General features: G+C 43.8%; 1 protein-coding gene across 4 annotated transcripts in view; it reads right to left on the bottom strand.

Moving 5' to 3' along the window:
* slc8a3 (solute carrier family 8 member 3) overlaps window positions 1–15,119 on the bottom strand; it is a 53,553-nt gene that overhangs the window by 36,407 nt on the left and 2,027 nt on the right. For 2 of the 4 annotated variants that reach the window (XM_086049105.1, XM_086049108.1), the window contains exon 2: window positions 9,486–11,330. In XM_086049105.1, coding sequence (XP_085905231.1) covers window positions 9,486–11,263 — 1,778 coding nt within the window. In that variant the 5' untranslated portion in view covers window positions 11,264–11,330. Of the gene's footprint in view, window positions 1–9,485; window positions 11,379–15,119 lie in introns of those variants that run through there. The other 2 variants (XM_086049109.1, XM_086049107.1) reach the window with 2 other exon arrangements.

Below are 15,119 nucleotides of genomic sequence, written 5' to 3'. Positions count from 1 at the left end.
TCTCATAAAGGGTCCAACGTTTTTCTTGCAGCACGTCGACTATTTTCCCATAATATTATTTGTTTACTTTCAGTATACGTCAAAAGTCTTCTCATAATTCTATCAATATAATTCTACTTTATTCTGGTTCCATACTTCCTTTTTCCAAGCGCGTTCCAAAGTGTTTACTTTTGGCTGTTACTCAAGCCGCTGAGGGAAGTCCACGCAAAGTTTGGATGCGGAGCCTAATACGCCCCCCCAAAAAAACGAGCGCAGGTTCAGACAAAAGTAGGCCACCGTCTTGAGCCAGGGCCCAGGGCTTAAATAAAACATATGAAGGAAAAGGAAGAGAGAGTGGAAAGTGGTCTTCACATTTGCTTGGGAGAGATCATTCCCACAGAAAGTGCTGGAAGTTGGCAATAGAGTAGGGGAAGCCAAGCACGTTGCTCCCTGACAGGATTACATAAAAGAAAAAGAAAAATGTTGAAGACGGCGGAGCTGACGGAGGGGAAGATGAGGTGGAATGTTGTAAAGAGGAAGAGGGGTCCCGTGGGGCCCCGGCAGAGCTGCGACCCAGCAGTGTAACCTCTTCATCTTTCGGCGGGGAGCGCGATATGACAGGCTGGGCAGCGTCTCCGACCCCAGAGGGTTCCGTGTGGGTGTGTTTGTTTGCCAAACCGACACCCCCCCCCCCTCCTCCATGTCCAACCTCCCCCAACCTGATCACCGTCCACCTCCATGACCAAGCCTTTGGCCTTTTCTCTTGACAACTGGTAGCAGATACATAAAATTCACACAAAAGCATCCACGTCATCATTCATGCCCAAACCAAAGACTCCAGATGGGAGCTGACAGGCACCAAAACCCGTCTGAAAGAGAAGAAAATGCATCCCATAGAAACCAAGTCTCCCCAGGAATATGGCTGATCCAGGTAGACCTACAGGATTCAGGTGACACGAGTATCAAAGACAATCCAGAGATGGTACAAAACCCCGGAGTCCAATGGCCCCCCCGAATGACTTACGGAACTCATGTGCAGAGGTGGAAATTCCAGGTCCAGAAAGTAAAAACCTTGCCACAGTTTGGCTTTAGCCACAGGTGCTTCTAATCAACTGAGCTCGTTTAGCTGCCGGTTGAGTAGAAGCACCTGTGGCTCAAGACAAACTGTGGCAGGGTTTTTACTTTCTGGACCTGGATTACCCACCTCTGCTCACGTGACACAAATAACAGAGAGAATCAAGACAAGGCACAAAATACATGAGTCCCAGAGAAGCTAGGGAAAGCCAAGTGTCCATGAGAAACCAGAGGTCCCATGTACCCCAGGTCAACCGGGGGACCTACAGAATTAAGGAGATATGAGTAGTGAGAGAATCCAGAGAATCTCAGAAACCCAAGGCACCACGAATGACCTCCAGAACCAAGGTGACATCAGTATCAAGAAAATCTAGAGAAGGTAAAACCTCGGAGTGACAGGGAACAAGAAAAACACAAGTGTCCACTGGAACCCAAGTGTCCCTGGCCAGGAATCAGGTTGACCCAGGTACCCCAGGGTACCTGGATAATCTACAGCACTGAGGTGGCATAGGCACCTGAGAGAATCCAGAGAAACTCAGAGACCCAGACCAGACCCCCACATGCATGACCAACAGTAACCAGGTGACATGAAAGTGAAGAATATCAGGAGTTCCAGAGAGCACGAGAAATCCAATGTGTCCTTGGGAATCTGATGTCCAAGGTCACCTGGGGGTTGTCCAGAAACCAGGTGGCATAGGTAACAGAGAATACGGGAACATGGGAAACAAAAGTGGAACGGGGAATCCAGGTGAAAATAAAATCTGAGACAATCCAGGTAAGGTAGAAAACCCAGATGTCTCAGAGACATGTGACACCCAATTTGTCCTGGAGAATCTGGTGGAAAGGGGAAACCATAACATGCGGTAAGAACCAACGAATCAAGTCCAGGGCTTGTTGTTTTTAGTGTTTGCTGTAAATATCCAGAAGCCGAGTTGGGATAAGGATCGACACGACCGATCTGTTTCTTCTTCTCCCGATTTAACTCAGCCAGTATTGCAAAACGGGACAAACACACGGCTCCACTTCCACTTTTGTCCCGAAGGCATCGAGCGGGAGTCGGGCGAGCCACCGCCTCGGGGGCCTCCGACAAGGCTTCTCCTTCGGGAAGCCATGACGAGACTGGCCGGCGGGCGGTTAGTGCTTATGCACAACAACAAAGCTTTCGCTTGAATGATTCCAACTATCTCTGCTCCTCTGCTGAATCCAGGAGGAAGCTTTTTTTTTTTTTTTTGGTGTGCCGGAACACAAGGAATTGTTTATGCGTCAGCTGCTTCTCTTGCTTATAGACATGACATTGGAATCGTTTTTTAATTGTGGCCACAATATACTGTACTATTTGCGATTTTCAATTGCTCGTTGAAAATGGAAAGGGCAAACGATGCAGGGATTACTGGCCTTTGATGGCGTCAGCGTTTCTCTATCCTCTAGTTGGTCGGAGCAAAATTTTTTACAATCAACTTCGACAAGCCAAAAAGGTCCGTAGCGATCCAGTGATGCAAGAATACTTTCAATAATCAGCATCTCAGGTGAGTATCGTGAAATTTCTTGAACTGTTTGATGTTTCTGTCATTTTATTACGTAAACATTGCGATAGTAGGGGCATGAAGAAGTGGATTAAGTCGGGTAAATCCGCACTGAAGGCCCGTGTACCAAATCCTAATTTGAGTTCATATCTGTTCAGATCTGTAGTGCGGCCACAATTATTATTTCTAATTTCCACGGCATGTCATGTCTGGGGCTCCGTACCTCGCGGATACCGCGACTTGACGATTTGGTGGAGCCCAAATAACCGATCCCCGGTCAGATTTACACAGCACTCGATGAGGCAGGGAGGGAGCCGGTGACACAGCCGGTGCCGGATTGCGTTATAAATAAGCCTTAACGTAATTGCATTCCCCTGACGGAGAGCGCCGAATGCAGGGCCAGCATATTTATTGCCACTCAACCTGTGTGAGTGCGAGAGAGGGAATGAGAGAGCGAGAGGAAAAGAAAGAAGAGTGTGTGAGACTTGTGTCCAAATTCATGTGTGTGTGATCGTGTAGTCCTTAGTAGCTCCAATGTATTTGATCAGATAAGAAAATGTCTCCTGAATTGCTTTTTATCACACAGTCTGCGTCATTTCAAAACACTCACAGACACCCGGTTTATACTTGGGTATCACTACACTCATACTGTGTACAAGAATGCGCCATTCAGAATATCTCGCAGTACGTGTAAGTGCGTACATAACTATATTAGGGATCGACCGATTATCGGCTGGCCCGATTATCGGCCGGCCCGATTATCGGCCGGCCTGATTATCGGCACCGATATTTGGCTTTTTGACTAATATCGGCATCGGCCTTTTTTTAAAACTCTGCTGGCCGATAATCAATCAATTTAAAACTGTGGAAATCAAAACAAAGATATAAAAAGAGGCTTCAAGCTGTTTCTTGCCACTGTCAGTTGACGTTGACAAAGTAAACATAAAACGAATAGAATTGCACATTGTGTATTGACGACAATCTCTCAACTTTGCCTTTTGAATGTCCGCTAGCTTAATGCTAACGAATAGCATCGATAGATGCTAGGGATAGACTGATTATCGGCCGGGCCAATTATCGGCACCGATATTTGGCTTTTTGACGAATATCGCCCTCTTTTAAAACTCTAATAGCCGATACTAAATCAATTTAAAACTGTGGAAATCAAAACAAAGATATGTGAAAGTTTAGCATTTCTGTCATTTTGAATTTTTCATTTACTGTAGAAAACTACACTAAGTTTTCCTTTATCCTTTTCAAGACATGCTGACAACCCCGGGTGCACCCTGGACTTTTTGTTAGAATTTTATAACAGAGTTGTATATTGTCAAAAACTTCTTGAAATAATAATAATTGAAAAAAAATCTACATTATGCAAACCTGAAACATTGTTCAATAAACACGCTTAAAGACAGTGCGAGAAAGAGAAACAAATAGATTTTGATGCCAACATTTCCCTTTTTACTTAAAATGAAAGTCGGCTCCAAATATCAGTTATCGACTTTCTTGACTACTTATAATCAGTATTGTAACGGCCCGGAAAAAAAACATATCGGTCCATCTCTAAACTATATCAATGTAGTTATGTGAATATTATCTCTCTCAATATATGATATGCAGTATATTGAGGTACAGTATATTCACATCTATATTAGGGGTTTTCCTGAACACAACGGCTACTGAATGTCTTGGTTGCAGTTATCTAAGCAGACAAACAAGTGGCGAATAAATGAGCGAGTGCTACAGGACGGTAAGGTGAACCTGGCCCGTCTATTCCAGGACACCTTGGAAAGTTCCAGCAAAAAATCCGCACGGTCAGCAGTTTTGCAGACATGTGTCGCGTCAGTCAGGACATCGGCGCGCATTCCAAGCGCGTCGCAGCAGGAAGGAGGCGGGACGAGCGTACAAAAGCTAAAAGATGAAAACGGGAACACGGCTTCGGTGATGTAAGGTCGCCTCGGTTCTCAAAGTGGGGATTTGCAAGGCGAGGATTAGGGGCTCGAAAAAAGATTTGGAAAGATTTATTATGTCCCGTTGTTTAAAAAAAGCGCATTTAGGGAACAGATTGTACTTTTTCATTCCTAATATTTTTCATTTGACATTTTTAGCGTTTTTCCAATTATTTGCGCTATTTCCATTCGATATTTATTCATCTATCATTTCTTTAATTGATGTATATTTTGTAATTTTAGTTATCTAGCTTTTGTATTAGTCTTCCATTATTTTCAAATATTATTTCCTAATATTTTTGAACCTGTTGTTTCTTAATACTATTGGTGTATTTTTCATCTACTCTTAAAAAGAGAAACTAAAATACTTCTATTAATAATAGTAATATAATGCAACATAATACAATGAAAATAAAGTTAAAAATAAAAAATATAAAATAAAATGAACAAGCTGAGCTGCAATGAATATACTCAATTTTTATTCGAATTATTTACAAAAATTAAACCATAAGGCATTTTCGCTATAATTACACTGGTCAACAAGTTTTTACAATTTTTTTCATCAGATTAATATTTTGTGCTGATTTTTTTAGTTATAATTTTACCGTTCTTTTCAATTAACTATAATAGCCTAGCATAATCATTTTTTTGCTCTTTTTAAGATTTTTTTTTCATTCTTGTAAAAAAAAAAAAAAAAAAATGGACTTGATTCTCCTCTCATTACAAAAGAAGTAGAAGAATGTAGAAGCGACTTTCGGCTTTTTCCCTGTCAGGGGTGACCACAAAAAGTCACTTGTATGGATTGTTTGGCACCGTTTTTACACCGGATGCCCTTCCTGACGCATTACGCCCGTTTTTATCCAGGCTTCTGACTGAAAATCTGCATATAACGGTCATGTAAAGGGTCTTGCTTAGGGACCCAACTGGATGTCACCAGGGAGTTGAACCCTGTTCCCAATTCCCGCAGTCTGTGGTATTACCATCCAGCCACATTTTTCCCCCAAAAATAACTATATGCTAGCATAATGATTATGACTTTTCCCCTTGAAAATAGGCAACATTTTAATTTCTACAGCATTGTTGCAACACGTGGTAGTTGCGTATAGCTAGCATTAGGATTATCAAGGGGCCTCCCATGTAAGGGGCACCGAAAAAGTTTGAGCAACCCCGCCGACATGAGCTGGTGCATTTACAAGCTCGCGGAGGCGTGACGGCGACGGCAATTAGCGCAGCTAATTCCGCTTTGTCCGCTGCGCATTTGTTTATGAACGTATCAGCGCCTTGTTAAACACGCGGCGTCTCCGGGGAGGAGGACGCCTCCGCCGACAAGCAGCTGCCGCCGCCGTCTCTGGGTCGAGACGGTGAAAAAGCCACATTTTGTCCATGAAGCCTTGGAGGATTTTTCGATTGTCGCTGAAGGTTTGCCCAAGTTGTGCAAAAGGCTCTCATGCGTAAAAAAAAAAAAAAAAAAAAAGGGCATTCAAGGACGGCACAAAACAAAGAAACCAAAAGTGCAAGAACTCCTTTTGTGCATTTTCTCACAAAAGTCAACTCACGCAAATTTCCAATATTATTGAGATACTAAGTTTGTAATATGGGAACTTGCAACTAAGCCATGCCAGCCATCTAGTGGCGAATGGAGATATTACACCTTGAAATAGATATCGATAGATCGATCCATTCTTCAGCTGTTCGTACATCTGTCCAGCTATCCAGTCATCCATCCATCTCGTCATCTATCTGTGAACCAATGAGTGGACAGTGCCAAGTCTAGCTCCGCCCCACACAAAACAAGTTTACTGTAATCCTGCAACTCGTCCCCCAAAAACAAAGGTTGCTTGGGAATTTGGCATTTTGGGAACCTTTCCGAGCTTTTGGCCCGCCTCCACGCTATTCATCATTTGTCCGGCCGTCACATTGTACACGGCGGCCCCAACACAATGGACGGATCGATACGCAAGGCACAACGACAACTTTCTGGCCGTAATACAAGTGCTCGTCCTTTCCGCCTGGCCCCACCGGGAAGTCTCCTTCGCACATAAATCAAGACTGCTCCCCCCCCCCCCGAGAGAGGCCGGCTTGCCCCCAGGAGCCGTGCTGATCACCCTGCCACTCGTCCCTCCTCCTCCCCCGGAGTTGTGACACCGGCAGAAGGTCCCGCTGAGAGGAGGATGTCAGATGTACGCATGTCAATTTGATTCACAGCCCGAGCGCCCTTGTGTGCGAGGAGGAGGGGGGGGGGGGGGGGGGGAATCAATATTTCCAGAGATGCAATTCCCTAGAGTTTACACGCACGGGACAAAAAAAAAAAAAGAAAGGAGGTACAGTCAGGACACGGTTTAGCTTCTAACTTATTAGCCTGCTACAGTGTGTTCATGTTTCAGGAAAAGGCCACTTAGGACATTTACATATGGCGTAATTCGTAGATGCATTTTTTCAGGAATGGAACCCGCACACTCATCAGTCTCAGGTGTTTTCCAATTAATCAAGATTTTATTTGTGTATTTTTGATATTTTTAATATTCATGTATTTTATCTAATATTTTTTGGACATTTTTGTATAATTTAAATATTGGTTTATTTTCCATTTATATATTTTTGTCTATTATTTTTTTTTTTATATTTTATAATTAGCATCTGGTAGTAGTACTTTTAAATTGTATTTTGATCATTTTTTCCCCCTAATATTTACCCTTTTTTCCTAATATTTGTGTATTTTTCACATTTGTTTTTCCAATATTCATATACTCTACATCTAATATTTGTGTCCAATATTTTTGTATAATTTAAATAAACATTTGTCAACTATTTGCTTTTATTATTTTGTCATAATAGTTTTACTCACATTTTCTATTTTTAAATATTATTTACTTATTTAAGATACCTTTGTCTAATATTTTTATATTTCCTCCGAATTATTTGTGTTTTCAGTCTAATATTTTTTATTTTAGTTCTAAAATGTTTGTATTTTCTAATATTCATTTTCTTATAAAAGTTGCATGTTTCTAAGTTTTTGCCCCATTATTTGTATTATTTTCAATATTTTTGTCATGATTTGAAAAAAAAAAGATTTGTGTATTTTTGTCCCAGTTATTTTTCTCTATTCTTTTGGGGATTTCTGAATTTCATCCCCAACATTTCACCAATATTCGTTAAACATTTTTTCAAATAGTTTTATGTATCTTTATAGCTTTTGTTTAATTTTTTTTCTTTGGGAGGGGTCCTATTTCGAGCACTACCGCTTCAGCTCTGTATTGAGTGTGCAAGCGTGGACCTAATATTTTGCCACTCAGATGAGCAAATCCCTGACGTGCTTTTTTTTCATTAATATGGTGATAAACACTGATAACCGTGATCATTTTGCTCATGTTGATCATGATATTCTTTTTTTTCCCGAGCATTTCATCTCTAGTCCGAATACGGACTCACGTCATTTGTTACACTCTGTGTGATTGCTTGACCTCCAAAGCAAAGCGACACACACGGTAAACAATCAAAGTAAAGCAAAGGAAAATTGAGCGGGGAAAAAAAAAAAAACACTGAGATTAGAGTCGCCAGGTTAGCTCAGGACTTCCTGTTGCCACAGTTGTTGTGTGACAAATCCTCACATTGAATCCCCCTCGCGTGTAACACACACACGCACACAAACAAGAGCACTGGGACGAGAAGGGGAAAAAAAAGAATTGTATGCACGCTTGGATGAGACACTAAGCTTAAAAAAAAAAAAAAAAAAAAAAGCACCACTATTGCTCGTACTAAACATATATTTAAGCCTCAGCGTCAGGTCCGAAGGTCCGAAAGGCATTCTGTATCATCAGAAACCGGACTCTCCACAACAAACGTGATCCTACTTAATAATGACGATAACAAATCTCTGCCGAGGCCAAAAGCTAGCTAACATTCATCAAAACTGATGACATACATATATAATAAGCCCCACTGTAAAGGCCATTTTAGATCGCCACCAAGGCCAAATAATGCTAAACATGCCGGGCAATACAGTTCTACTCCAAACCACTGGGTGGTGGTAGTGTGTGCTACAAGGGGCGGAGTCCAACAGCAAACACACGCAAATAAAAGACATGAGTAATTGACAATCCCCCTAAAATTTGTCATAATTGCCGATATTCAAAGTTTGAACTGTAGATGAACCACAAACTAAAAAAGAAACGTGAATACTGTTAGGGGAGTTTTTCCGCGAATAGCAATTCATGGGGATAGGAATTGAGTCCTTTCACAAATAGCAAAACTCTGAGAGTAAATGACGGCCACTTAAAACGGAAGTCAACCCAAACATGTTTTTTTTTTCAAGAATATGTTCCCAGCAGGCCCACTCGTTGAAACACGGCATTCTGATTCATTTTGCGTTTGTGGAATAAAAGTTAAGCAGCCAAATGCACTCGTTTTTAGCCATCTCTGGGGGCGGCCATTTTGTCTTATGTCAACTGAAAATGACATCACGACTGCTCGCAACGACCAATCACGGCTGACCTGTTTTCTGAATCTGAGCCGTGATTGGTCGTTGCGAGCAGTCGTGATGTCATTTTCAGTCGACAGAAGACAAAATGGCCGCCCCCGGGAATGGCTAAAAACGAGTGCGTTAACACTTATTCCACAAACTCAATATTTAGCAGAATGCCCTGTTTCAACTACTGGGCTCGCATAGAGTAGAACATATTCTTGAAAAAAAAAATGTTTGCGTTGACTTTAAAAAGGTTTACGGTGGCTTACGGATGCCGCAATATGACACAACTTTTTTCTAAATGAAGCGATACAACTACCTTCATCAAAGTTCCTTGGCACAAGGTGGCGCCAGAGAAATGCGGCAAACCTCCGCTATTTGCAGGTGATAGGAGCCGAGACTGTACCGACATTGTTTAGACGAAGAAACTCACTTCAGCGCCAAATTCTCACCAGATGTCGCCAAAGCAACTGAATGAAAGAAAAACAGCCGTCTTACCAGGTCTCATCGTTCTTGAACTCCAATTCGCCGTACGTGTCCTCGAAATCCTCACCGCCGCCCTTAGCGAGCCCCTCGACGGTGCGGTAAGGCACAATGACCGTGCCCCGGGCGCCCGACGTCCTCAGCACCTTGACCTCCATGACACAGACGCTTTCGCTGATGTGCACCACGCCGCTTTCGAAGGTGAAGATGCCGGCGTGGTCGTCGTCCAGGATGGTGACTGTGGCCACGGCGGGGAAACCCAGCGCCGCTTTGGGGTACGGCAGGCTGTTGGCGGACAGCAGCTCCTCCTCCGTTTCCAGCACACGCAGGTTGCCCAGCCGCACGAAGAAGTGCTCATCCTCCTCGAAGATGTCGTCATCAATGATGCCCACGCTGATGTCCTTGAGCGCCTCGCCGGGCTTGAAGACCAGCGTGCCCTCAGTGAACTCGTAGTCGGCGCCCGCGTTGGCCGAGCCGTCCTCGGTTTTGTAGTCCACGCACACGGTCTTACCCATGTCGCCGCCGCGCCGGGTGACGGTGAGGATGGCGGCGCCGCAGTTCTCCAGGCACTGGTAGGCGGCGGGTTCAAAGGCCACGCGCGACACGTACTCCTCGGGCTCGTCGGTGCGCACCTCCGCCATGCTGGCGCACCGCTTAGCCTGCTCCGCCACGTGCTTCTTCAGGATGTTGCCGGCGCCCGTCATCATGCGCGTGGCCTGGATGCGGTAGAAGGCGCGGCTCTTCTGCTGGTGGGACAGCGCGTGGTAGTTGGCCATCTCCACCAGCTGGTCCAGCTCCTTCTCCGGGTGCTTCTGCTTCAGGTCCTTGAGGATGCGGATCATGTCGCGGCGGGACTCGTCGACCTCCCTGCCCTCCGTCGGGCCCACCGGGTCGACACCGCCGTCCGCGAAGTGGGAGTTGACCATCTTTCCGTCCATCTCGATGCCCTTGGTGGAGCGGTCGGCCTCGTTCTCGATGACGACGCCGCGGTGGTTGTCGGCGCGGTACTTCCGCCGCATGAACTTGTAGAAGAGAAGCCGGCGGTCGGCCACCCATGCCAGAAGTACGCAGATGGGGAAGAAAGCCAGCGTCAGGAGGCCCTCCCAAACCTGCACCTCGTTGGGTGAGAAGACGGCCAGGATCATGTAGAGCCAGATGTATGCGAAGATGCTCCAGCCGGCCGTTATGAAGAACACTCGCAGGTGCTTGACTTTGCGCACCTCGCCCTGGGGGATGACGGACACGCACAGGCCCACGATTACGAACATGTTGAAGGCGGCGCTGCCCACGATGGTGGATGGCCCCAGCTCGCCCGCTTTGAACCCGTGGCCGCAGACCTCGATGATGGACAGCAGGATCTCCGGGGCGGAAGAGCCCAGCGCCATGAGAGTGAGGTTGGACACCGTCTCGTTCCAGACGCGGATGGTGGCCGTGGTGGTCTCGCCGTTTGGCCTCCGGATGACCACTTCCTTCTCCTGCGACGTGATGACCTCGATGGCCGCCATGAAGCGGTCCGCGATGATGGACACACCCAGGAACATGTAGATCATGGCCACAAAGTACACGATGACCCGCGCAATCTTGTCGCCCATGGACGGGTCCTCGGGGTACCAGATGGGCAGGATGATGCCGGGGGTGCACTTGGAGTTACCCGGGCAGGTGGCGTTGTCAGGGCTAAGCAGCGGGCTCGGGGTGGTCCGGCCCTCTGCGCCGAGGAAGGTGGCGGCTGCTGATAGCAGTCCTAGCAAGAGGCAGGCCAACCGCCCCGGACTTACGAGCCTTGAGCCCTCCATGCACCCTCCGTGGTCTCAAGGGTCCTTACCGCACTGCGATCCAGCACTGGGCCTTAACTAAGACCACCTGAACACAAACACGGGAAAAGACTGTCAACGACACAATCTAGTTTAGTTTCCACTAAGCCATATTCAAGCGGACACGGCATTCTGATGAATTTTGCGTTAAGTTAAGCAGCAAAATGCACTCGTTTTTAGTGGGGCGGCCATTTTGTCTTCTGTCGACCGAAGACGACATCACAACCGCTCGCAACGACCAATCGCGGCTGACCTGTTTTCTGAATCTGAGCCGCGATTGGTCGTTGCGAGCAGCAGTGATGTCATTTTCAGTCGACAGAAGATAAAATGGCCGCCCCCAGAGATGGCTAAAAACGAGTGGATTAACACTTATTCCACAAACGCAATATTCAAGCACTAGTATTACCGTATTTTTTGGGCTAGTAGTCATACTTTTTTTCATAGTTTGGCTGATCCTACAACAAAAATCCCCGTTCTGTAATTGTGTTGACAGCAGTGAACAAGTTCCGGTTGGATTCAAAACTTTTGCTTCTCACTATGGAAAAGTGTTTTACTTTCAAATGGCCTAAATTAACTACAATTCTGCGCCGTATTTTGGCTGAAGATGGAATCCGAGTCGGTTATTGAGCCTTTCGGTGCTGTAAATAGTAAAATCATGTCATGGCAGATGGCGCATGCTAACCTAGTGATTTAGGTGGGGATTTGTTGCCGTGAGAAGCGGTAATGCACCAAAAGTATCTGCAAGGAAGTCAAAGAAGAAATGGAAGAAGAAATCGAGGAAGAAGAAGAAAAAGGATTGATCGCACCTCATGTGTGGCGTATGTCGTTAGTTTGTTGCCGCCGCTAGTTTAGCATGCGGCATTAACACTGTCAACACGATTGTGGAACAGAGATTTTAGGTGCAAGTCCAAGCTCTACTGTTCTTAGTCTCGCAATTTGGAAAAGTTTCTATTTCCTGCTTTCCTGCAATTACCATTGACTTGATACAACATTAAGGTGCAGGACTTTTTGTGTTGTATCGGCTGTGCATTTGAGTCCATCTATTGGTGATGTTTGACTTTGATGAATGGAGTGGTTACACAAACATTCACAGAAAGAAACAGCGCGGGAGAGAATTCCCCCCAATTTCACGAGTGTACAAATTCAGATGGGGCGACCTACTTTATAAGTGGCGTAATCGCGACGGGAAAAATATTACGCCCCCCCCCCGCCTCCTTCCATCGCTCTCTGTAAATGCGTGAGTTTTTCAGGTCTGGGAAGAAGACAGAAGAAAGAAAAAAAATGTAGATAAGGTTTGTTTAATAAAACGCTAGCCCGCGGACTCGTTTGTAATCACGGGAGTTTACTTTGGCTTTTGGATTTGGAGACCAATTACGCAGATTGGAGCTTGATTGTCCTCAATTCTCATGGGAGGAAGGGGGTAGAGGGGGAAAAAAAATGAAAAAACACAAACGTGCGTGTCGGGAAGCAAACTAGCTCGCTCAGCAGGAGCTGCGGCCCGACTACGCGGCATTCCAAATGTCACATTTGCTCAAAAAAAGGCAAATCAGGCGGCAAGGGAACATCAAAAGCAGCAGAAAAGACGACGCAGATGTCTTGGATCATGTTAACCGCAAACCGCTACATCTTCACACACCTCCACCGCCTCGACGGGCTGCAAGCTGACAACACATTTAGCGCTCACGGCTGAGGTCATGCAGAAGTGGACAGGCTAACGTTTGCACCATGACTCTGTTTTGTAACCTTACAATAATATTCTGGATGATGTTTCTTTTACTTGTACAAATGTTTCATGCCGCTGACAAACTCATAAAATGCAAGGCTGGAGGTTAACTTCTCATTTATGTCTTTTTAAAGTTAGTTAGTCAGTTAGTATTAGCTTGTTATGGTTTGAGTCACCACAGTAGATTGGCTAGCTAGCTGGTTTATACAAAAAAAAAAAAAAAAAAAATATATATATATATATATATATATATATAAATATAAATATATATAAATATAAATATATATATATATATATTAAGATAAGTTCAAGGCAGGATGTTATGTTTTCATCGTTAGTTAGTTAGTTAGTTAGTTAGTTAGTTAGCTAGCTAGCTAAATCATGCAAAAAAGGGACGTTTTTACTATCCCCGCCAAAGTTGAACAATCTGAGGCTGGAGATGATGTTTTGATTGACGTGTGTTGGTTGCTAGCTAGCTGGTTTGTTTAAAAAAAAAGTTATGAAAGAAACAACAACATTTTCATACAGAGGAAGCCAGCAATGTTTTCATTCCCTCTGCCGCGCCACGCGACTGCTGGAGGTGATGTTTTCATCGCTGTGTTTTTAGCTAAGTTTATTATGATTATGCTAAAATTGGAGAAATTGCGAATTGCATGATTTTTCTTTTTTTTTTTTTCCTACGGCAAACACCAAAAAAAGTTATGCTTGATAACCATTTGTGGGTTAGTTGGCAAGATAGCTGGATTATGCAACCACAAAAAAAAAAAAAGGAAATGGCATGCCATTTTTATTGGCAATTTTTCAAGCAAAGAAGAGGGCAAGTTTTGATAGTCGATTGTTATGCTGACGTTATAGCATAGCGCCAACGTTGTGAAGAATTTCTGATCAATTTCCTTTGATTGTTTGCCATGAATGCAACAGTCCACCCCAGAAAACCAAATGGTACGTTCCCGTCGCACCCATTTGTAGCGTCTTCCTTGTCCTTAAGATTTACAACATTGATTAAGCACTGAACAACTCAATAGACACGCCCACGCCTTGTTTGTCAATTAAGTCTGTTAAGACTTGTGCAGGAAAGCCACCTCACAAACTCTGGATTTTTTGGATTATTGATTTTCTCAATGCCTGTAATTATTTTTGTGTGTGTGTTAGTGACCTCTAAATGAGGAGCAACACTACAACAATTTGCATACTTTAATGACTCTCTTTTTGGCCCCATTGGGACTGTCATCGAAGGTTTAAATCTTGGATTTTTCTTCCTGCTGCCTTGACGCCAAGGCCAAGCACCCCCATGAAAAAAAATTTGGTGGGGGGGCTCTGCTTTTCACACCACGAGTGAAACATTTGCAGCTCAGTGCAAAAGAGAGAAAAAAAAGAAAAAAAAAAAAAAAATATATATATATATATATATATATATATATATATATATATATTTTTTTTTTTTTTTTTTTTTTTTCTGTCCTTTGTTTTGTTGTTGTTGCCGTTTTGTGCTCAATTATTATTGGGATGCTAAAATAAGTTCCAGCTCCATGATGCAAGTACATATCATAATAAAGGTTTTTGCTTTGTGCTTTTTAAAAAAAAAAAATGTTGCCTATTTGCTTTGCATTTCAGCTTGTATAATGTCCATGTACATGACTGATGATATTTTCCTGCTCCGAAAAGAAATTTTTCATTACAATATTTACCGCTTGCATTTCTATTTTGTTGTCTTGGAATTCAGATCACCTCAATGAACACACCATTTAATCACTTCTTTCTGCTCAATGAAGCACATTTTACGTTATAATCTCTTTTCTTTTCTTTTTCTATTTCGTTGTTGTTGCCAGTTTTGTATTTATTCTAATGCTGTACTTTGCATCTGAACTTGCATGCACTCAATTAATGCCATTTTTATGCAATGTTTACAATTAGTCTTGTTCATGCTCGGTGAAGCAAATACGACATTATAGCATGTTTTTTGCTTTTCGAAATTTTTGGGGGTAGAAAGAAGGAGTTACTTTGTATTTGAACGTGCAAGAATGAAACAAAAGGGACATTTAACTACTCTGTGACGAAAATATTACATGGCAATATATGTTTCCCCCCCCTTATTTTGCTTCGCATTTGAACTTT

This window comes from Filicampus tigris, chromosome 13 (genome assembly GCF_054856515.1).
Source record: "Filicampus tigris isolate MCC_2025a chromosome 13, RoL_Ftig_1.0, whole genome shotgun sequence".
NCBI lineage: Eukaryota > Metazoa > Chordata > Actinopteri > Syngnathiformes > Syngnathidae > Filicampus > Filicampus tigris.
The sequence above is the reverse complement of the archived record's forward strand: the minus strand, read 5'-3'. Positions and strand labels throughout refer to the sequence as shown.